General features: G+C 37.1%; 1 protein-coding gene across 4 annotated transcripts in view; it reads left to right on the forward strand.

Annotated features, from left to right (window-relative positions):
* The window catches only part of LOC127857789 (kinesin-like protein KIF13A), a 211,081-nt gene that overhangs the window by 112,209 nt on the left and 72,978 nt on the right, over positions 1–25,894 (forward strand). For all 4 annotated transcript variants that reach the window (XM_052394453.1, XM_052394454.1, XM_052394456.1 and 1 more), the window contains 3 exons: positions 926–1,060; positions 20,784–20,923; positions 22,584–22,693. In XM_052394453.1, the coding sequence (XP_052250413.1) occupies positions 926–1,060; positions 20,784–20,923; positions 22,584–22,693 (385 nt within the window). The remainder of the gene's footprint in view (positions 1–925; positions 1,061–20,783; positions 20,924–22,583; positions 22,694–25,894) is intronic.

Consider the following 25,894-nt stretch of genomic DNA (forward strand, 5'->3'; position numbering starts at 1 on the left):
AAAAAATTAAGAAAGGAGCAGTAACCATAATTTCAACACTAAAATATTTTGAATGCAAAAAATAACGTAAGTGCTCTTTCTGTATTTCAGAACATTTTGGAAAATATGCATTCCTGAACAATTTACAAAATGTCAGTTACCCTAGTTATTACATTCAGTAGACGATATAGATGGTGCAGTATCAATGGGGATTTCAGGGACTGACACACAAGCTGGGCAGAATGTAAACACACTGTTCTTTTTTTTCGCAAATATCTCAAGTTATTGAAATACATTTGCAAAAAAGTTTAGTGCATAAAAGACAGTTTTTCTTGCAGTTCGTGTAGATATCTTAAGGTATAAGAATAAATCCTTGAATACGTCAAATCGGTTACAAAATTTCACGTTGCGTGAAGCTTAACCTTATACATGAATGCAGTACTTATTATGAACAAGAAAACAGGCTTATTAAATAAAGTAATTCTGATGGATTTAAAATTGCCACAAGCAGCATAAAAATCTGTATTTTATGCAGTACTTGAAATTGTTTTAAAAAGTAATTTTAAAATAAGCACCACTTACTAGTGTGTTTACATCCATAAGCGTTAAATTGTGAACCCCACAAAGTCATGTGATCCTGCATCCTGTATAGTCATTTTCACTTTGCTTCTGAGTGGGAAGATTAAAAGTTGTATGTTCTGTTACTTAAGTGTCACAGTTATTTTAGCCCTAGACTTCATGCATGTGTGTTAAGTGTTGTCCTTGATTAGCCTGTGCAGACATAAGCCTGTGCAGTCTGCACACTCTCATCAATGGCGACACTTTTCGCTTAGACTGGATTCTCATATACATGTAGAAGAGACTCCCTTGGAACAAACAATTAAATAAAAGCAGTTATTCTAGACATGTCCTTTACAGCTTTTAAAAGTTTTATCTCGTGTTTCAGGAGCGTCACAAGGCTCTAGAGGAGATGGGGGTCTCCGTGGAGACGTCTGGTATCAAGGTGCAGAACAGTCGCTTCTTTCTGGTCAACCTGAACGCTGACCCCTCCCTCAATGAGCTCCTTGTCTACTATCTCAAGGTTTGTACATATATTGTCTTGCAGTTACTCAGAGGTTTGTTTAGATATGTTGTTCTAATATACATGTCTACTATCTCAAGGTTTGTACATGTATTGTCTGCAGTTACTCTGAGGTTTGTTTAGATATGTTGTTCTAATGTACATGTCTACTATCTCAAGGTCTGTACATATATTGTCTGCTGTTACTCTGATGTTTGTTTAGATATGTTGTTCTAATGTACATGTCTACTATCTCAATGTTTGTACATGTATTGTCTGCAGTTACTCTGATGTTTGTTTAGATATGTTGTTCTCTATGTACATGTCTACTATCTCAAGGTTTGTACATATATTGTCTGCTGTTACTCTGAGGTTTGTTTAGATATGTTGTTCTAATATACATGTCTACTATCTCAAGGTTTGTACATATATTGTCTGCTGTTACTCTGAGGTTTGTTTAGATATGTTGTTCTAATATACATGTACTATCTCAAGGTTCTAAGTATATTATTATCTATTCGAGACTTATAAAGAAGACTTGGCTAAATTGTTTACTTTACCTGACATCTTAGCCATTACTTTACATTGCACCTTGGTCATCTTAGCTGACACCTTGGACATTACTTAAACTGACACCATAGCCATTACTTAAACTGGCACCTTGGTCATTTCTTTACCTGACACCGTGGCCATTTTACCTCATACCTTGTCCATTGGCTTTGCCTGCCACTTTGACCATTAGTTAAACTGGCACCTTGGCCGTTACTTCCTTTTTTGCACCTTGGCCATTACTTTATTACTTTACCAGACACCTTGGTCATGACTTTACCAGACTTTTTGGCCATTTCTTTACCTATACGTTTGCCAATTTACTTGACATCTTGCCATTAACCTGACATAGCTGACATCTTGGCCACTAATTTTACTAGACACTTTGGCCACGACTTTACCAGAAACCTTGGCCATGACTTTACCAGACACTTTTGTCATTACTTTACCTGACATTTTACTTGACATCTTGGCCAATGCTTCTCCTGACACCTTGGTTTTGTGTGGACAACGTTTGCAGTATGCTTAACTGTCATATGCCCTGGTTGCCTGCCAAGTATGCATTGTATAATAAACAAACTCCTTTTTTAAGCAAAAATAATGCAAATAATTGATCATGGTCTTCTGTAAAAATGTATTGTTAACCGGGTCATTAATATCTGAACACATCAGAAGATGGTAAATAAATTAGGAAAGGAGGGTCATTACTTTGCTGGAATCTGACCATGTTCATCAATTTCTTGGGCACTGTATAATTCACACTTTTTTCCATAAAGCTGGACTCCAGAGGGACTTGCATCTACATTTATCAACCCAACTAATCAGTTTTCTAGGCCTCATGGTGACATCCTGGTAATGTTGTTAATAAGGTTTTTCACTTTTATTTGAACCTATTTTTGAGAATGTGCTGTTGCAGCCAGTGTTATTTGTCATTGGCACATGTTATCTACAGCCGGAATTTTGTCTCAATTTCTTGGAATTCATTAATAAGGAAACCATTATTATGTGACACACTTGGCGTGTTACGTGTACAATATTTTTATGAATATTCTAGCTATAAGATTTTTTTTTATCCCCCGTCATAGGCGGAGGGATATTGTTTTTTATCCCCCGCCATGGGCGGAGGGATATTGTTTTGGCATTGTCAGTCCGTTCGTCCTTCTGTCCGTTGGTTCGGAGCCATATTTGAACTTGGTATGAGTATATATATGGCTAACAGGATGATGCACGCCAAATGGCATTCTACACCATCTATTAATAACGGAGTTATGGCCCCTTGTATCTTGAAAAAATGCATTTTAATATAAGCTTACAGCTTTATCTCCATTAACACATGAGCCAGAGCCATGGAACTTGCCATAGTTGTTCTCAAACATCTGGGGGTGCTTCACATTCAACACCCATAATCCAGGGGCTAAGGTCAAGGTCACACATTGAGGTCAAAGGTCACAAATTTGATCAATTATTCATTATTTAGTCATTCCTTTACTATGCCATGAAACTTGCTATAGTTGTTCTCTATCATCTGGGGTTGCTTCACATTCAACACCCATAATCCTAGGGGCTAAGGTCAAGGTCACATAAACACAATTTATATGGCGTGGGATATCAATTCAACGAATTTGCTTGTTCATCATATTTTTTCATCATATTATATCCGAAGCTTGTCACAAACTAACATGAATACAATTATTTTGTAAACTTAATGAAAAAAAGGATTCTGCAAATTTAACATGTTATCAACATGACAGATTTTAATTTTTGTTATTTATGACTGGTCACCGATTGAAAAAAATACAGTCTCGAAATTTAGTTCATTGTAGCCTAACAATGGATGTATTTTAGCCTACTCAATTTCATGCACTGTCAGAAAAGTAAAATCAAAATCCATTTTATCTTGTTCAGACCTCAACAAGTATTTTAGTATTATGATTGATTACCATGAACATTATTCTTCTGAGGGGATGCAAATCGTATGTGGTGACAGTTTTGTTAGTAAATTTGCTTGAAATTAAATTTACTCATGGTGTAAAAAGTACTTTCAAGGCTTCTATCTGTTTAAATTTCAGTCCTTAATAACAAAACAAAATCTTTTGAATAATGCAGTTTTGAGATTGATTCTTAAATCAGTGTATACAAAGAAAACCCATGTTTATAAAAGGTTTAATATATGCATATATTTTGGCTTGACAAAATACTTTTTATGTTCCCCACTATAGTAGTGGGGGACATATTGTTTTTGCCCTGTCTGTCTGTTGGTCTGTTGGTCTGTTTGCGCCAACTTTAACATTTTGCAATAACTTTTGCTATATTGAAGATAGCAACTTCATATTTGGCATGCATGTGTATCTCATGAAGCTGCACATTTTGAGTGGTGAAAGGTCAAGGTCAAGGTCATCCTTCAAGGTCAGAGGTCAAATATATGTGGCCAAAATCGCTCATTTTATGAATACTTTTGCAATATTGAAGATAGTAACTTGATATTTGGCATGCATGTGTATCTCATGGAGCTGCACATTTTGAGTGGTGAAAGGTCAAGGTCAAGGTCATCCTTCAAGGTCAGAGGTCAAATATATGTGGCCCAAATCGCTTATTTTATTAATACTTTTGCAATATTGAAGATAGCAACTTGATATTTGGCACACATGTGCATCTCATGGAGCTGCACATTTTGAGTGGTGAAAGGTCAAGGTCATCCTTCAAGGTCAGAGGTCGAATATATGTGGCCCAAATGTCTTATTTTATGAATACTTTTGCGATATTGAAGATAGCAACTTGATATTTGGCATGCATGTGAATCTCATGGAGCTGCACATTTTGAGTGGTGAAAGGTCAAGGTTATTCTTCAAGGTCAGAGGTCAAATATATGTGGCCCAAATCGCTTATTTTATGAATACTTTTGCGATATTGAAGATAGCAACTTGATATTTGGCATGCATGTGTATCTCATGGAGCTGCACATTTTGAGTGGTGAAAGGTCAAGGTCAAGGTCATCCTTCAAGGTCAAATATATGGGTCAAAATTGCGCATGTAATGTCACTTCTGCAATATTAAAGCTAGCAATTTTATATTTGAAATGCGTGTGTATCTCAAGGAGCTGCACATTTCGAGTGGTGAAGGGTCAAGGTCAAGGTCATCCTACAAGGTCAAACATCATATAGGGGGACATTGTGTTTCACAGACACATCTTGTTTAGTATATGTAACTCCATACAATTATTCTATTAAAAAGTAAAGTGTCTATTAAGTTCATAATTTAAGGTCATTTACAACAGTTGTATGTTTTCAAAGAGTATTGCAATGTTGATTGTGTTGTCTAAAGATATTGATCAGTTAACACACAATATTTTTAATAAAATTCTTTGCTAACAATTCCCTAATAATTTGCAAAATATATGTCATCTTAAAATTACAAAAATAACACTACTACTGTGCTTAAATTTTGTGGCATAAAGAGCGGATTTGAAAATATTTGGTAAAATACAGGCTTCAGATTTTTCTTTGGTGACTCTGAGCTTAAAATACTTTGCTTCCAGTATTGATTAAACTAAATGCACTCTTAACTCTTTCAGTGCTGAAATCGAATTTTGAAGGCCTTTGCAAACAGTTTGGATCCAGATGAGACGCTACAGAACGTGGCGTCTCATCAGGATCCAAGCAGTTTGCTATTCTGATTGTATTCTTTGAAAAAAAAAGAAGAAAATGCTAATTTTAGAAATTCAGCAGACGACATTTTAGCAGACGACAAATTTCCCAGCATGCAAAGGGTTAACTAACAGACCATTTGATATCCACTGTTTTTTAATAGTCAACAAATATTGGAAAGACAATCAGTTGGAAAAACAATTTCCTGATGGGGTTTTGGTGTATGGCACAGTTAGATTGGACTATTGATGGTATTTAGCGGGGATTTATTTACACCATTCAAACCCTTTGGGATGTTAGTTGTTTGTTGAGTTTGACAGATTGTCAGATACAATCTGTAGCCCTTTGTTGTGGAATCTGTCCAAGAGCATTTGAGGTCTGGAATAGTTTGTTGTGGTAAATTTTGTCAAGTATAATGTGTCAAGTGTAATGTGTCAAGTATAATGTGTCAGGTATAATGTGTCAAGTATAATGTGTCAGGTAAATTGTGTCAGGTAAATTGTGTGAAGTATAATGTGTCAAGTATAATGTGTCAAGTATAATGTGTCAAAGTATATTGTGTCAAGTATGCCACATAGTGTTTATCATGTTTACAGACAAGGGTATAATGCGACAAGCATGCCATAAATTGTTAATCATGTTTACAAACGGAAGAGTTCTATAAAATGTACCATTTTGTTCATTAATATTTAGTATCCCTCTAGAACTGTTGTTACTGCAATTTTATATTAGAAATATTAAGAGCTTGGCTTGTTGAATTGTTTATAATAAAAATTACTTGAAAATTATAAAAGCTAATGTGGTTTTATAGAAGTTCATAATGACAAATAGTTGCAAAGTGACTGAGGAGCAATGCTACTGTGAAAGTTATTATGATTATAAATAAGCTTCACTCTAGGAAAAGAGGGCTTAATGCATGTGCACACAGTTAAGTTCCAGATTAACCTGCACAGTCTTCACTGGTTAAACAGAGAATGTGCTTTACCTGCATAGTCTTCACTGGCTAAACAGAGAATGTGCTTTACCTGCATTGTCTTCACTGGCTAAACAGAGAATGTGCTTTACCTGCATAGTCTTCACTGGTTAAACAGAGAATGTGCTTTACCTGCATAGTCTTCACTGGCTAAACAGAGAATGTGCTTTACCTGCACAGTCTTCACTGGTTAAACAGAGAATGTGCTTTACATGCATAGTCTTCACTGATTAAACAGAAAATGTGCTTTACCTGTATACTGTGAAACCATTATTAATCGCCAGGCATTAATTTTCATAAATTTCGTCAGTCGACCGATCGGCGAATTTAAGATCCTAACGAACAATCATGCTCTATGTTTGAACAAATACAAACACCAAGTTGAACAATACTTTAAAACTTTACCGTACACATGAGGCATTAAATTCCAACATAATCCATGCACACATTCACTGCTGTTTCGTAATCAAGATAAATCCGGTTTTGACACAAAGGGATGTAGATTACACAAGGTACTTAACTGACACGTGACACTTCTTTAAAACGCGTGTGCATTACAGCTGTATCGAATGCGTTGACTTCGTTTATGTAGAATGGTAATGAAATAGCGCTAATTGTTTATAACTGTATTACCCATTAGGTGCATTGTGTTTTTCAGGGGTGTTGCATATTAGCCATCACGCAGCGAATGCCGATGAAAGACAATAAACCAAATGTGTGATCAACATGCGTATTTATCACAAATTAATAAAGAATATTTTAATTGCTGTTTGTTGTTTGATTGTTTGCGTTTAACCACACTTATTACTATTTTATATGTATCAATTTATTTAATTTTGAATTATTGACATTATTGATTTATATACCGGTAGTTTACTTTTTAAGAACAAACACACACATAGAGTTTCTAATTTTAATGTTGATATTAGAATAAAAAAGCATTTTATTTGAAAAAAAAACACTTAACAAACTGGAACCTCTTTCGTATAACACAAACAGTTTTAAAACGGTATTGACAGCATTTTAATAAAACTCATACCAACTAGAACACATACCCAATTGGCAATTGGCTTCGTTGTTACAAACACTCGTTAACGGTTATTCGATCCCACTTGTCCGCTAATCATAACAATGAACGTGTTAATGGCATACATTAAGAGGGTCCATTACTGTCCCTTGATAACAAAAGACTAGTTAATTGGCATGTGACAAACAGGCCCCACCTCCTGCAGTGATTCTCAAGTGTGTTCCCGCATTCGTACCACGATTTTTCGCAACTGCGATTGATCGCGAATATGTATTACACACAAATCGGATATTGACTGACGCATTTTTTTAAAATTCAAAATCATAAATCGGCGAATTTAAGTGCTGACGAAATCGTCATTTTTATAAAAATGACGAAATTTTGTGCTGTCGAAAATAAATGGTTTCACAGTAGTCTTCACTGGCTAAACAGAGAATGTGCTTTACCTGCATAGTCTTCACTGGCTAAATAGAGAATGTGCTTTACCTGCATAGTCTTCACTGGCTAAACAGAGAATGTGCTTTACCTGCATAGTCTTCACTGGCTAAACAGAGAATGTGCTTTACCTGCATAGTCTTCACTGGCTAAACAGAGAATGTGCTTTACCTGCATAGTCTTCACTGGCTAAACAGAGAATGTGCTTTACCTGCATAGTCTTCACTGGCTAAACAGAGAATGCGCTTTACCTGCACAGTCTTCACTGGCTAAACAGAGAATGTGCTTTACCTGCATAGTCTTCATTGGCTAAACAGTGAATGCGCTTTACCTGCACAGTCTTCACTGGCTAAACAGAGAATGCGCTTTACCTGCATAGTCTTCACTGGCTAAACAGAGAATGTGCTTTACCTGCATAGTCTTCACTGGCTAAACAGAGAATGTGCTTTACCTGCATAGTCTTCACTGGCTAAACAGAGAATGTGCTTTACCTGCATAGTCTTCACTGGCTAAACAGAGAATGTGCTTTACCTGCATAGTCTTCACTGGCTAAACAGAGAATGTGCTTTACCTGCATAGTCTTCACTGGCTAAACAGAGAATGTGCTTTACCTGCATAGTCTTCACTGGCTAAACAGAGAATGCGCTTTACCTGCACAGTCTTCACTGGCTAAACAGAGAATGTGCTTTACCTGCATAGTCTTCATTGGCTAAACAGTGAATGCGCTTTACCTGCACAGTCTTCACTGGCTAAACAGAGAATGCGCTTTACCTGCATAGTCTTCACTGGCTAAACAGAGAATGTGCTTTACCTGCATAGTCTTCACTGGCTAAACAGAGAATGTGCTTTACCTGCATAGTCTTCACTGGCTAAACAGAGAATGTGCTTTACCTGCATAGTCTTCACTGGCTAAACAGAGAATGTGCTTTACCTGCATAGTCTTCACTGGCTAAACAGAGAATGCGCTTTACCTGCACAGTCTTCACTGGCTAAACAGAGAATGTGCTTTACCTGCATAGTCTTCATTGGCTAAACAGTGAATGCGCTTTACCTGCAGTCTTCACTGGCTAAACAGAGAATGCGCTTTACCTGCATAGTCTTCACTGGCTAAACAGAGAATGTGCTTTACCTGCATAGTCTTCACTGGCTAAACAGAGAATGTGCTTTACCTGCATAGTCTTCACTGGCTAAACAGAGAATGTGCTTTACCTGCATAGTCTTCACTGGCTAAACAGAGAATGTGCTTTACCTGCATAGTCTTCACTGGCTAAACAGAGAATGCGCTTTACCTGCACAGTCTTCACTGGCTAAACAGAGAATGTGCTTTACCTGCATAGTCTTCATTGGCTAAACAGTGAATGCGCTTTACCTGCACAGTCTTCACTGGCTAAACAGAGAATGCGCTTTACCTGCATAGTCTTCACTGGCTAAACAGAGAATGTGCTTTACCTGCATAGTCTTCACTGGCTAAACAGAGAATGCGCTTTACCTGCATAGTCTTCACTGGCTAAACAGAGAATGTGCTTTACCTGCATAGTCTTCACTGGCTAAACAGAGAATGTGCTTTACCTGCATAGTCTTCACTGGCTAAACAGAGAATGCGCTTTACCTGCACAGTCTTCACTGGCTAAACAGTGAATGCGCTTTACCTGCACAGTCTTCATTGGCTAAACAGTGAATGCGCTTTACCTGCACAGTCTTCACTGGCTAAACAGAGAATGCGCTTTACCTGCATAGTCTTCACTGGCTAAACAGAGAATGCGCTTTACCTGCACAGTCTTCACTGGCTAAACAGAGAATGCGCTTTACCTGCACAGTCTTCACTGGCTAAACAGAGAATGCGCTTTACCTGCACAGTCTTCACTGGCTAAACAGAGAATGCGCTTTACCTGCACAGTCTTCACTGGCTAAACAGAGAATGCGCTTTACCTGCATAGTCTTCACTGGCTAAACAGAGAATGCGCTTTACCTGCACAGTCTTCACTGGCTAAACAGAGAATGCGCTTTACCTGCACAGTCTTCACTGGCTTAACAGAGAATGCGCTTTACCTGCACAGTTTTCACTGGCTAAACAGAGAATGCGCTTTACGCTTTTATGGAATGGTTCATTTAAAGGAAGTCCCTTCTTAACGGGGTCATGCGTGAAAATAGGTATCTAAATGGTAAAGGGTTAATGTACATGCATTAAGCCCCATGTTCTCATTGTGGAGCTCATTTAGTTTTCCAGGGGCAAGTGAGAATCATGAGATTTTGCCACCCCTTTGCCCATGTGTTACACAAACCCACTTACATGTGAAGTTGGAATAAGACAGCAATCTTGGTATAAACTCTTTTTTGTCATAAATGCATTAAATGCAGTTATACTTGTTAATATTATTTTTGACAAATAATAAGTTAAATAAAAACCTGCATGTATATTTGCGTATTAATTGATACAAAACTTGATGTTAACTTAAAAATGTTTAAATTCTCAAAAAATGCAACTGTGTTATGTGTGCTTTAATACAGTTTACAAATACAGTTAACAGAAACAAAAGCTATAATAATAATTGATAATGAAAAAGTTACAGAAATATGCTTATTTTACTAAAAGTATAGAAATAATATTACAAAAATACCTTCAAAACATGAAATGAACAGTTATGTTTGTGAAAATCCCCCAAATCAGATGCATTCCAAGTTTTAGGTCTTATTTCAAATTCACATACTTCATTGTTAACCCATTTATGCCTAGCGTCTATAAAAAAGGCCTACATGATGCGGCGTCTCATCAGGGTCTGCGCTGTTTGCTTAAAGGAATTTCTATAAGAAATATTCTAAATATAGAAATAAATATACTAGGCATCCCTAATTTTGAAAATAAATTGATCCAATTAAGAAGGATGGGAGAGTCCACTAGGCATAAATGGGTTAATTGCATAATACGAAGTGGAATTCATTATATCCACTGGACTGTAGTAATGAATTCAGTGTCAAATGACAGCCTCCAATAATGGTGCCAAGCTTAGCCTGTTGCTGAGGCGATTTTCTCCCGTGTCCTGCAATGTCCGACAGGCTTTCTTGTGTCCAATATAATATGTATGTGGTCAGATTTTATTGCTTGGAGGCTTTTACTGTGTGAGATATGGACCTGAATTCAGGCTGTAAGGCTTTACCAAGGGGAACCTTTGAATCAGAGGAGCTTTTTTAGCTGAGAGTTGGTGATTGTAAGTGTTGTTGATGTATTTTTGCTGGCAATTACATCTCTTAGAAACACCTTTATATGTGAAGTTGGAATTCGACATAAATCTTGGAATAAACTGTGTTTTTTAACAATGCATTATATGCTATTTTAACTGTTGAATTAATGAATGTTTACGAAATATAAGGAACATAGACATTTGTATATACAATAACATCATTTAAATTGATTTCATTACAAAAGTGGATGTAAAATTGGATATGTTTGAAAAGGCTAAAAAATGTATCTGTGTCCATGCGTGTGTAAGACTGTGTAAACACAGTTTTAAAAAAACAGTTAAAATACAGTTATAATGATAAAAATTACAATCACTACTATGGAAAAAATGTGGACAAATGCCTTTTATACTAAATGTAAATGTATACAGAATAATACAAAAATATTTTCAGATAATGAAACAGACAGTGTGATTTTTAAAACAAAAATTAGCAAAATTATATCCATTCCAAGTTTGATGTTCGATATTCAAATAATATAGTGTTGTTTTGTGTTTGGTGACAATAAAATCTCTTACACAAGTTCTCAGAGAGGGAAATTATGATGCCTTAAGGAAAGCTGTTTTAAAGATGAAATAAGCTGAACTAAGGAAAATTGACTGGTTTGCTGTGAAGATATTTAACAAGATAAGAGCTTTGATTGTGAAAGACAAGTAAATTCCATAAAAGAGTCTTTGTAAATTTTAGCAACCTCCAGATAATGAAAATAGTTTTGGAGTGTGTTGTAAGACATTGTCCATGACAAAATATTAGTTTTTTCAATGCTAATGTCATTAAATGTGTTTACTATTCCAACTGCTGTGTGTGTATTGATTAATGTTGGATGTTATATTTTGCACTGTCAAGTTCCAAACAGATTGCATTTTGAAGGTTTGAAAAAACAAATTAAATTTTCATAATTATGGAATTTATTAATATGTGTGAATCAATATTTTATGGATTTATCATGACCTTGAGATTTTAAATGTAATATGCATGGTCTGTCTATAGTTTACAAGATTCGTGAAGTGTGCATTGTAAAAATTTAGCTTGTTACCACTCCATAGACTACCTTTTTTATCCAACCTTGATGAAACTTAGGCCAAGTTCGAATGTGAGTCAAGTGCATTCAAATGTCCCTAGGGCAAATCTTAGAAAAACGTTCTTGCCATTCTATATGCTACATTAATGACTTAACCTCAATGAAAGGTTCTTAGAATGTTTATTTAGACAAAATCTAGGCAGAGTGCAAATCTGGGTAAGGTGCGTCCAATAATTAGATGTCAAATCTTAGAAAAGAATTTTTTGCACTCGAGAGGCCACATTTGTAACTCAATCGTAATGAAACTTGGTTTTAATGTTTATCTTTACTAAATCTAGACCGACTTATACTTTGGATCACATGCATTCCAAAAACTAGGTCACTAGGTCATATCTCAGAAAAGCCTTTATTGCCACTCAAGAGGCCATATTTATGATTAAATCTTTATGAAACTTGGTCAAGATGTTTGTCTTGACAATATCTAGGCCAAGTTAGAATGTCTGTCATGTGCATCCAAAAACTAGGTCACCATGTCAGATCTTAAAATAAAATTGGTACCAATCTAGATTTCATTTGTGACTCAATTTTTATGAAATTTGGTTATAATTATTGTCTTCAGAGTACTTAAGAATGTTCGAATGTGGGTCAGTAGCGTCTTCAAAACAGGTCACCAGGTTAAAACTTTATAAGAAATCTTATGACTCAAGGCTGATACAACCTGGCCAGAATGCTTATCTTGGAAAGAACTTGTTACCACTTTAGGGCAACTCTTGGTTGGAATGTCTATATTGACAATATTAAGGCCATGTTTGAATATGGGTCAAGTGTGGTAAAAATCTAGAGCACCTGGTCAAGTCTTCAGAAATTTGGTGGCCGTTAACTCAGGTGAGCGCATAAGGGCAATCTTGGCATTTTGTGTGAATACTTTGCTTATTGTCCCCTACCGGTTTCAACAGAGGGGACTTAAGGTTTTTCCTCTGTGTGTTTTTTAGTTCGTCAGTCAGTCAGTCTGTCAGTCTGTGAGTCTGTCACACTTTTCTGGATCCTGCGATAACTTTAAAAGTTCTTAATATTTTTTCATGAAACTTGAAACATGGATAGATGGCAATATGGTCATTATGCACGTAATTTCATTTTGTTCCTACATCAAAAATTCTGGTTGCTATGGCAACAAATGAAAAAAAAAATATTACTGACAATGGTGGAGCCGGTAGGGGACAAATATTGCTTGGCATTAAGTCTTGTTATAAAGCTTTTTCGCTTATGAAAAATCAGTGTTTTAGTAGATCTCTATGTAAAAAAGTTGGTGCTATATGTATTTTGTAAAAATTGAAAATTAGGAACTGCGATTTTACCATAGAATCATTTGACATAAAGATTACTAAGCATCTTGTGAATTCTACATTTGTTGGTGCTAGTGTAACTCTGTCATTATTCTTCTTGTGTCTGTGTTCTTTTGTGGAAATGATTTGAGTGATTTATGTGCCTTTAATGTGTTTACTGCCTAAGCTGGGGATTACAAGACATTTCATTGGCCCAGATCTGTCAGACAGCACTTTGAATCTTGAGGATACATAATCAAGTTTGAACAAAAATAGTCAAAATAGAATTAAGCCTCACTATGGTAAAAGGGGGGTTAATGCATGTGTGTGAAGTGTAGTCCCATATTAGCCTGTGCTGTCCACACAGGAAGAGTTAATGCATGTGTGTCAAGTGTAGTCCCATATTAGCCTGTGCTGTCCACACAGGGGGTTAATGCATGTGTGTGAAGTGTAGTCCCATATTAGCCTGTGCTGTCCACACAGGAAGAGTTAATGCATGTGTGTGAAGTGTAGTCCCATATTAGCCTGTGCTGTCCACACAGGGGGTTAATGCATGTGTGTGAAGTGTAGTCCCATATTAACCTGTGCTGTCCACACAGGAAGAGTTAATGCATGTGTGTGAAGTGTAGTCCCATATTAGCCTGTGCTGTCCACACAGGGGGGTTAATGCATGTGTGTGAAGTGTAGTCCCATATTAGCCTGTGCTTTCCACACAGGGGGGTTAATGCATGTGTGTGAAGTGTAGTCCCATATTAGCCTGTGCTGTCCACACATGGGAGGTTAATGCATGTGTGTGAAGTGTAGTCCCATATTAGCCTGTGCTGTCCACACAGGGGGTTAATGCATGTGTGTCAAGTGTAGTCCCATATTAGCCTGTGCTGTCCACACAGGGGGTTAATGCATGTGTGTGAAGTGTAGTCCCATATTAGCCTGTGCTGTCCACACATGGGAGGTTAATGCATGTGTGTGAAGTGTAGTCCCATATTAACCTGTGCTGTCCACACAGGGGGGTTAATGCATGTGTGTGAAGTGTAGTCCCATATTAACCTGTGCTGTCCACACAGGAAGAGTTAATGCATGTGTGTGAAGTGTAGTCCCATATTAGCCTGTGCTGTCCACACATGGGAGGTTAATGCATGTGTGTGAAGTGTAGTCCCATATTAACCTGTGCTGTCCACACAGGAAGAGTTAATGCATGTGTGTGAAGTGTAGTCCCATATTAGCCTGTGCTGTCCACACATGGGAGGTTAATGCATGTGTGTGAAGTGTAGACCCATATTAGCCTGTGCTGTCCACACAGGGGGTTAATGCATGTGTGTCAAGTGTAGTCCCATATTAGCCTGTGCTGTCCACACAGGGGGTTAATGCATGTGTGTGAAGTGTAGTCCCATATTAACCTGTGCTGTCCACACAGGGGGGTTAATGCATGTGTGTGAAGTGTAGTCCCATATTAACCTGTGCTGTCCACACAGGGGGGTTAATGCATGTGTGTCAAGTGTAGTCCCATATTAACCTGTGCTGTCCACACAGGGGGGTTAATGCATGTGTGTGAAGTGTAGTCCCATATTAGCCTGTGCTGTCCACACAGGGGGTTAATGCATGTGTGTGAAGTGTAGTCCCAGGGGGGGTTAATGCATGTGTGTGAAGTGTAGTCTTAGGGGGGTTAATGCATGTGTGTGAAGTGTAGTCCCATATTAGCCTGTGCTGTCCACACAGGGGGTTAATGCATGTGTGTGAAGTGTAGTCCCAGGGGGGTTAATGCATGTGTGTGAAGTGTAGTCTTAGGGGGGTTAATGCATGTGTGTGAAGTGTAGTCCCATATTAGCCTGTGCTGTCCACACAGGGGGTTAATGCATGTGTGTGAAGTGTAGTCCCAGGGGGGTTAATGCATGTGTGTGAAGTGTAGTCCCAGGGGGGTTAATGCATGTGTGTGAAGTGTAGTCCCAGGGGGGTTAATGCATGTGTGTGAAGTGTAGTCTTAGGGGGGTTAATGCATGTGTGTGAAGTGTAGTCTTAGGGGGGTTAATGCATGTGTGTGAAGTGTAGTCCCATATTAGCCTGTGCTGTCCACACAGGGGGGTTAATGCATGTGTGTGAAGTGTAGTCCCATATTAACCTGTGCTGTCCACACAGGGGGGTTAATGCATGTGTGTGAAGTGTAGTCCCATATTAGCCTGTGCTGTCCACACAGGAAGAGGGACAACACTTTTAGCTTTAATTGTATTTTGGTTAAAGGAAGTCTATTCTTAGCAAGAATCCAGTATAGGTGGAATCTGATCCCACAGACCAATCTGGGACGTTACCTTATGCACATGCATTAAGCCCTGTTTTCCTAGAGGAAGACTTTATTTTCATACACAAACTTTATTTACAGAACCTTTACAATCAACACCTCGTTGTCAGATTTTATGAAAATTGTTTTAAGCTTTCTTTTTCTGAAAATGCTCAATTGTAAGATGATACAATTTATTTTCATTGTGAACAAATGTTCAATGCTGTGTTTAATAACTAAGTTATTTAAACAGTGCCTGAAGATTATAAAGTTTTCACTCTTCTTTATAATGATTTTCTGTTTTCTATGTGAGAATTTTTGTGACGCAGTCTGTATTATTTACTATTCTGCAATAGCATAATACGGAGGTCTACCCAGAAATAATAATGAATTTTTGTTGGTACATTTTTTTCAGAAAGCATTGACCTACAATCATGCAATCAGGCAAATTGGTTTGAAATTTTAACATGGGGGGGGGGGGAATAGTAACTGGTGTTCAATATGACGGCCAACATTTGATTTTTTTAAATATTTCCTTTCAAACTTTTGAAAGGCTGTACATTTATTGGGGTTTATTTTTTGGAATGTTGATGCATATATTGCGATTGCCTGATGGAAGCATTGTGGTGTTCATGTAAGGTAAACTATGATGGTTCTTGATTTAACCTATTAATGAAAACTGCTGAGAAAACCTCATATATGACATAAGCATGTCCAAAGACTGAACCATGGCAAACTTAAACAATCACACACTTGCATATAAAGTCGTCAATAACTTTTTAAATATTGATAATGCACCTACAGGATTTGCACCGAGGTTAAATTGATACTAGTAGATCACCCTGTGCGCAAGGATAATGTGGAATAAGTATATTAAATATACAAACCTTTCAAAACTTTGCCAAAAAACCCATCGAATAATCAGCCATTGGCTGCCATTTTGAACACTTGTTACTATTTTCTCACTCCACACCAGTTACTTGCCTACTATCCACCTGTTGTTCAAGGTTACAAGGACAAATTTGCTTCAAGTTGTTGGGCTTCCATAAATGAGCACCAAATTGATGAAGATATCATCAATTTCAAGATATCACTGTGTTTCTCAAGTATAATCAAGTAGGATTGTCTGTTGTGCCCATTTTACAAGATGTTTTTATTATGTTATCCTGTTTCAGTTATCATATTCTCTCTAAGATAATTCGTTAATAATCGTCTGAAGTCTGTATGATGGAAAGTGCTGCTAGTTTCTTGAAATTATTTGGCATTCATTGCAGTCTGTGACAATCAGATTTGTGCGGAGGTTTTACAGATTGAATTAGCGGAAACAGGTCTTAGTTCTGTTTGTCATTTGGGTGGTTGCAAGTTGTTGAAGAATAATGGAGAGATTTCAATACCAGGACAGAATACGATTATTAAAGGGAAACAGATGAACAGAAAAAACACTTCTTTGATGAATCTATTTTCATGTTGGTGCATGAGCAAAAGTTTGAATTTGGTTGATTCTATTGGTAAGAACTTTTAAATGTTACATTGTATGTCAATCCAGATACAATTAGAGCAGGTGTCATTATTCTGGTATTTGATAGAACTGCAATATGTGACCCAATTTTTATGCCCCTGGATCGAATGATCAGGGGTATATTGTTTTTGGCCTGTCTGTCTGTCTGTCATTGTATGTGTCACAAAACTTTAAACTTGGTCATAACTTTTGCAATATGGATGATAGCAACTTGATATTTGGCATGCATCTCATGGAGCTGCACATTTTGAGTGGTGAAAGGTCAAGGTCATCCTTCAAGGTCAAAGGTATTTTTTTTATTCAAAGCGGCGCATTAGGGGGCATTGTGTTTCTGACAAACACATCTCTTGTTTTAATTTTGTTAATGACAATAACAATGATAATTATGACAATGATGATGCTGATGATTGATTGAGAAGAGGATGATGATGAAGAAGAAGAAGTTGATGATGATTCAGCTGCTGCTGTTGCTATTGCTGCTGCTGCTGATGTTGATGATGATGATGCAATTTCTGTACAAGCAAATATTTATACTATGACCATTCTTATCACTAAATGTTTAACATATGTACTTCCCAATTGATTGTACAGGAGTATCTATCATTATTGTCTTGGGCGCCTGGTTAATTGTAAATAAATGCCAAAGCAGTCATTTTTGTTTTTGAATGAAAGATTTTTTCTACTTTCATAATATTGGATTTCTGTTTGGATCTCTCATTTATTTAATTTATTTCCTGGTACAGAAGTACTGTTTATGGAACTATTTTACTCTGGTATTTGACCTCCTTTTATTACAGTAATTTTTATTTATGGTAAGCATCACGCAAGACAGTCTAAGCAACAGTTCTGTAATGATGTGTTTCAAACAAAAACAGCAAACAAGAATGAATATCAAAATTGTTCAGTATTTATTATACTGATTTCAATATTTGTTCAGCATAAATTTAAGTATAGACTAACAGGGCATTATTTTTTTTACAGGATTCAAGTATTTTCAATTTAGTGAGAAATAATCAATGCATGTCCCATATGTTTGCGTTGCTGCAGATAGTGAACAATGCTTTTTTGCATCATACTTTTGTCCCTTAGACACCATGGAGAAAGAGTTTCGAGGGATAGATCTGTGTATAAATCTAGCTTACCAGTTTGATAGATTGCTTCCGTTATTGGTGGAGAATGTGTCAGGCCTAACAGAAAGCTTCTTGTCATATTGCCAGAGTTAGTTATAAGTGTCAGAAGAGATTGTCTTGACCATTATAGCCAAAACAATACACTTGCGCAATGTTATATTGGTGTGTTAACAAACCAAAAATGGGCAGTTATTGTTTTAGCATGATTTTCATGCCAATAAAACCAAGGTTTTAATTGTCCATAAACTGGCCATAACTTGGTTGATTGTGGATCAGGAAGGTAAATGCGCACCCTATTTGGGTTAGAATATTCATAATACAAATGTTTAGAGTTAGAATGAGTGCCTTAGAGGAATAAAGTGAATATGTTAAAGGCGACACAATTAAGTGTAAAAGGGAAATTACTTATCGTGTATTCAATAAAGCTTATCATAATTAAGGTGCTAAAAATGAATTTTAAGGGGTGTAATAATAATACACTGTAGATGAGCACAGATTAATCCACTATTATATTTATTAAGTGCTGTTTGTCCAATACTTTTCTATTATTAACCATTTACCATCAAGATACGTTTTTTGGCCTGTTTGTAGTCCCTTAGAAAATAGAAATAAATTAAAGACCGTTTTTAATAGATTCAAGTTTTAAATGCTTCATTACCAAGGCTTATTTACTGATGATCATCTAACTATAAAGCCTGAGTAACTTAATGGCTTTTCTGGTTTTATGCTGGATAGCATATTGCAGTTTTCAGGTTGCATCTTAGCAGGAAACGTCTGAAATGTATAGCCATGATTGGTCAAATACAAGTATTTGCCTAAAAATGTAGAGGGGGGTAATTATATCGTCAATTATGGACTGATATGATTTTTCATCCAGGGACTCGGTGTCCATGATTCATTGACTAATTTACAGATAAATGGAGCATAATTCAGTAACTGGTCAATGGTTTTATTTAGTTCTTGGGAATTAAGAACACATAATTGTAACTGTATTAGACTCTCGCTTGAAGGATTCCTAGGATTATTAGCAGCAAAACTAATTGAACTGCCCCCCCACCATCTTAATTTATGTTGCCGCTGTTGCAAATAGCAATTTAAACTATTTGTATTCATATGACTTGTTTATATGCATATGTCTCACATTTATTATTGAATGGTATTTGTGGTAATTTTAAGCCAACTGTTATATAACATGTTATTATGTTATACTTTTCGATGCCTATTAAATGATAAAGAGTTCATTATGGTACCTTATATTTCACTGTTTGAATGGCCTAGTGGTTCACCTACAGTGTTTGAATGGCCTAGTGGTTCACCTACAGTGTTTGAATGGCCTAGTTGTTCACCTCCAGTGTTTGAATGGCCTAGTGGTTCACCTACAGTGTGGGAGGTAGAAGCTCTGGTACCTAATATTTCACTGTTTCAATGGCCTAGTGGTTCACCTACAGTGTGGGAGGAAGAAGATTCAGCTTTTCCACAGGGCTATAACTTAAACACAATGAAATAATAGCAAACAAACTAACATATAACACTTGACCTTTACCTATTTCAGGAACTCAAAGTTGTCTGCCCTTGACCTTTACCTATTTCAGGAGCGCAAAGTTGTTTGACACTAGACCTTTACTTATTTCAGGAGGGCACAGTTGTCTGACACTTGACCTTAACTTATTTCAGGAGTGCAAAGTTGTCTGACACTTGACCTTTAGTTATTTCAGGAGCGCACAGTTGTCTGACACTTGACCTTTACTTATTTCAGGAGCGCACAATTGTCTGACACTTGACCTTTACTTATTTCAGGAGCGCACAATTGTCTGACACTTGACCTTTACCTATTTTAGGAGCGCACAGTTGTCTGACACTTGACCTTTACCTATTTTAGGAGTGCACAGTTGTCTGACACTTGACCTTTACTTATTTCAGGAGCGCACAATTGTCTGACACTTGACCTTTACTTATTTCAGGAGTGCACAATTGTCTGACACTTGACCTTTACCTATTTTAGGAGCGCACAGTTGTCTGACACTTGACCTTTACCTATTTTAGGAGTGCACAGTTGTCTGACACTTGACCTTTACCTATTTCAGGAGCGCACAGGTGTCTGACACTTGACCTTTACCTATTTCAGGAGGGCAAAGTTGTCTGACACTTGACCTTTACCTATTTCAGGAGCGCACAGTTGTCTGACACTTGACCTTTACCTATTTCAGGAGCGCACAGTTGTCTGACACTTGACCTTTACCTATTTTAGGAGCGCACAGTTGTCTGACACTTGACCTTTACCTATTTCAGGAGCGCACAGTTGTCTGACACTTGACCTTTACCTATTTCAGGAGCGCACAGTTGTCTGACACTTGACCTTTACCTATTTTAGGAGCGCAAAGTTGTCTGACACTTGACCTTTACCTATTTCAGGAGCGCACAGTTGTCTGACACTTGACCTTTACCTTTTTTAGGAGTGCACAGTTGTCTGACACTTGACCTTTACCTATTTCAGGAGCGCACAGTTGTCTGACACTTGACCTACCTATTTCAGGAGCGCACAGTTGTCTGACACTTGACCTTTACCTATTTCAGGAGCGCAAAGTTGTCTGACACTTGACCTTTACCTATTTCAGGAGCGCACAGTTGTGGGATGTCCTAACGAGGAGACACGTCCTGATATCCAACTGAGCGGCCTGGGTATCCAGCCAGAGCATTGCATCGTGGAGATAGCAGACGCCCAGGAAGTGTATGTCACCCCAGTGGAGGGGGCCAGGTGGGCACAACTCATAAATGTTATCTTATAAAATTATTTGGATTCTCTTTTGATGATGTTTAGGCAGCATCTGTGTTGGGTTTTCGCTATAAAACGTATAAAAAACAAGTTCAGTTACTCGGATGAAACTTCATACATATTACCTTATACTGCTTTTGGCGTTAGTGGATTCATAGGTCACCATTTCTAAGAATAGAATTGTGCCCTTCTTTGGGAAAACAGGCTAAATGCATATGCTTAAAATATTATCCGAGGTCAGCCTGTGCAGTATGCTTTTGTATATATTTTGATTCAAAAAGGTCTCTTCAAAACAAAATCCAGTGTAGGAAAAAAGTGTTCTCCCTGATTATCACAGGCTAATATTGAAAAACACTACACACATGCATTAAACCCAGTTTTCCCATAAGCTTATTTGATTATCATAAAAATGTCATGTTTTTATGTCCCCCACTATAGTAGTGGGGGACATATTGTTTTTGCCTTGTCTGTTGGTTGGTCTGTTGGTTGGTTGGTCTGTTGGTTGGTTGGTCTGTTGGTTGGTTGGTTTGCGCCAACTTTAACATTTGCAATAACTTTTGCAATATTGAAGACAGCAACTTGATATTTGGCATGCATATGTATCTCATGGAGCTGCACATTTTGAGTGGTGAAAGGTCAAGGTCAAGGTCATCCTTAAAGGTCAAAGGTCAAATATATGGGTCAAAATCGCTCATTTAATGTACACGTTTGCAGTATTTCAATATTCAAGATAGCAACTTGATATTTGGCATGCATGTCCATCTCATGGAGCTGCACATTTTGAGTGGTGAAAGGTCAAGGTCATCCTTCAAGGTCAGAGGTGAAAATTATGTGGACAAAATCGCTCATTTTATGAGTACTTTTGCAATATTGAAGATAGCAACTTGATATTTGGCATGCATGTGTATCTCATGGAGCTGCACATTTTGAGTGGTGAAAGGTCAAGGTCAAGGTCATCCTTCAAGGTCAAATATATGGGTCAAAATTGCTCATGTAATGTCACTTCTGCAATATTGAAGCTAGCAATTTTATATTTGAAATGCATGTGTATCTCATAGAGCTGCACATTTTGAGTGGTGAAGGGTCAAGGTAAAGGTAATCCTTCAAGGTCAAACGTCATATAGGGGGACATTGTGTTTCACAAACACATCTTGTTTTAGTTTTGTTCATGAATATGTAAATTCCTTTCATGTCTTCTGCAAATTTGTAAGCTCAGCAATTATTTTCCTTTATACAGTACCAGAAAAAGGCACTTTCCCAATTAGAAAAAAACTACAAATTTCCCAATTACTGTACAACAAATTCCAAATTGAAGATTTCCCCCTCCCCCCCCGCCAATTTTTTTTTTTAAATAACATTGTTAGTTTCCCTATCAGCTCTATGACTTGAACCTAAGTAAATTAAGTATTGACAAGTTGACAACATTTAGTATAAATTTTAAATTATTTGGGAGCAAAAAAATTAAAACTACCAATTTCACAATATGAAGATTTGACGACGCGAATTTATCAATTTGAGGGTTTTTCGTGCGTATTTTTCCCAATTGGGCTGGAACCGGTATATTTCCCCATTTGAAAAAAAAAATTGCAGAAGCTTAATATTTGAAATAAAATGGTCTAAATGTCCATGATTGTCTTTACAGGACGTGTGTGAACGGGTCGGTGATTAAGGAGCGTACCAAGGTTGCCAACGGAGACAGGATCCTCTGGGGAAACAATCACTTCTTCCGCCTCAACACCCCCATACAGAACCGTATGTTACAGACATTCTTTGAACTAATATTTCCTTAACCTTTTCCTGCTCATAAGCAAAATGAAAATGGCTATATGCAAAACGCATAAAAACAGAACAGCCTTTGAGTAACTTGCAGGCTGTTTAGGTTTTATATTGTTTGCTACTTATCACTATCTTAGGGTCGGAAACTAAGCCTTTAAAAATTTAATATAGTTAGAAAGTTCTTCAATTTGAATTGATTTTCAAAGGGACTGCAAATATGTCCAAATGTTAGTGAAAAAGTGTTCACATCCCCATACAGAACTGTACGTTAGAGTGATTTTCTTTACCTCATATGACCCGCTTCATGCAAAAATAGGTCTTATGCCATATGTGGCCAGGGTAGCTCCAGACCAGCCTGCTCATTAAGCGCATTCTTGTCAGGAGCTACCTTGTCTCCTGATGAGACCACAACATTTTGCATGTCTTTATAGCGGAAATGTAAGCTCCTGGCCAGACTGTGTGGATGCGCAGACTAGGCTAAAGGATTCGCTGGCTGCATCTTGCTTAAGTCCTGTTTTTTTGGCATAATGTGGGACATTTATGAGTTATATTGGGAAAAAGGAGCCATAACCAATGTCAAAAATGGAATAATTTTTCCCAATGGATCATGAGAGTCAAGTAAAACTTGAATCCACTTACCCTTAAATAGATTTTTATGCCCCCGGATCGATAGATCGGGGGAATATTGTTTTTGGCCTTTCTGTCTTTCTTTCTTTCTTTCTTTCTGTCTTTCTATCTTTCTTTCTTTCTTTCTTTCTTTCTTTCTTTCTTTCTTTCTTTCTTTCTTTCTTTCTTTCTGTCTGTCATTCAGCTAGCTGTCCCAAAACTTTAACCTTACAGTAAAGTTTTGCAATAACTTTTGAAATATTGAACATAGCAACTTGATATTTGGCATGCATGTGTATCTCATGGAGCTGCACATTTTGAGTGGTGAAAGGTCAAGGTCATCCTTCAAGGTCAAAGGTAAAAAAAAAGAAAAAGCGGCGCATTAGGGGGCATTGTGTTTCTGACAACACATCTCTTGTTTAAAGTATGTAATACATAAAATGATGTGTTAAAAAAACAATAAAAAAAGAAGCTGAATTACACCAAAATTTTGCCAGTATAGGATATTAATTTTGTAAATACTACATCAAACAAATTTGGTTGTATAAAAGCAGTTTCCCCTAAATTCCCCGGGGCTCAGTGCCTAAAAAAAAAGATAAGTTCCAAACTGATTTTGTTTAGTTCTAGGCTTGTGGTGCAGTTATAGACATGTTGTCATTAATAAACCAAGTGTTTTTTTTCCTTCTTTGAGATTCGCCTAATATTGGCCCTTTCCCCTAGACAACTTTTACCCTCTTACAGAGATTTACCTCCCATATTTTTTTGAAACCTTAAATTATATTAGTTAACCTGATCTAGTAAAGAAAATAGAAACATATTGCCTTATTAAATTATCTGTTGCCTTGAATTTGTTTTAAAAACAGTAAAATATGTTCATTGATTATTTAAAACTTTCGATATTTTTCCCCCGATTCCGGCGTTTCGTGCGATTTTTTTCTCCCTCCAAAAAGGCCAGGTTCTTTCCCCAAAATCAGATAAAAACCCCTGAAACCCACGTCATACCAAAATGGGTCTTCTGCCATATGGGGCCAGCATAGCTCCAAACCAGCCTCTGCAATCGCGTCTGATCAGGAGCTATGCAGTCGTCTATAAAGTCACCCAACGTATTGTGGTCTCATTAGCTCCTCACCAGAATTTGTGTGTGTGTGTGTGATTCTGTCTGTCACATTCTTATGTGCGCCAGTCCTACATTTCCACTGCGATTTTTTGTAAGGAGTCATTGTCTTATGTTTAAATTTAGAAAAATGCCAGCATCTTGTGATTGCAGTTCTGCTCTTTTGTTTTCAATCACAAATTCTTACTGTACCCTTTCAACAATGCACTGTGTGCGCCTGGGATGCGCTGTCAGTGACAGCTTCTTGTTTGTGTAAATGATAAATCCATCCAGATTAATGTTTCAGTCTATTCATTTCATATTGTGCCCATATTATTCTTCAGGTGTGGAACTTAATTTTGAAAAGCCTCTATCTAAACTCTTTAAGATTATAGTATCAGGCCCCTTCAAGGTGAATGGTGACAGCTGCACTTTGCTGTTAAGCACAGTTGATAGGGGACCATCTGCCTTAGAATTGCACTGCATATTCACCAGGTCCACAACTAGACTAGTGTGTTTAACTTGGAACATTTATCAATGCTGTTGTTTTTGTCAAATTTGAGGCAAAATTCAGGTCCATTCCCAATCGCAAAACATAAACATGTATACATTTTCTCAAATGACTGCCTAAAATTCCCTATGGAGGGTTTACAAACAAAACACATTTTTGATTTAATGAATTGCAACATTTAGTTCACTTTCCTATTCAGCGCTGTAAGTTGAACCTGAGTAAAAATAATAATGAAAACACTTATCCTTATTTTTAAAATGTATGAGCTATTGTCATCACCTTGGCGTCGGCGTCCGGTTAAGTTTTGCGTTTAGGTCCACTTTTCTCAGAAAGTATCAATGCTATTGCATTCAAACTTGGTACACTTACTTACTATCATGAGGGGACTGGGCAGGCAAAGTTAGATAACTCTTAGATAACTCTGGCTTGCATTTTAACAGAATTATGTGCCCTTTTTATACTTAAGTTTTGTGTTTAGGTCCATTTTTTTTCCTTAAGTATCAAAGCTTTTGCTTTCATACTTGCAACACTTACTAACTATCATAAGGGGACTGTGCAGGCAAAGTAATGTAACTCTGACTGGCATTTTGACAGAATTATGTGCCCTTTTTATACTTAGAAAATTGAAAATTTGGTTAAGTTTTGTGTTTAGGTCCACTTTATTCCTACAGTATCAAAGCTATTGCTTTCATACTTGCAACACTTATTAACTATCATTAGGGGACTGTGCAGGCAAAGTTATGTAACTCTGACTGGCATTTGGACGGAATAATGGGCCCTTAGAAAATTGAAAATTTTGTTAAGTTATGTGTTTTGGTCCACTTTACCCCTAAACTATCATAGATATTGCTTTCATACTTGGAACACTCGCAAACTATCATAAGGGTACAGTAAAAGGACAAGTTGCATAACTCTGGTTGTCATTTTTACGGAATTATGGCCCTTTTTTGACTTAGTAACTTTGAAT

This window comes from Dreissena polymorpha, chromosome 14 (assembly GCF_020536995.1).
Source record: "Dreissena polymorpha isolate Duluth1 chromosome 14, UMN_Dpol_1.0, whole genome shotgun sequence".
NCBI lineage: Eukaryota > Metazoa > Mollusca > Bivalvia > Myida > Dreissenidae > Dreissena > Dreissena polymorpha.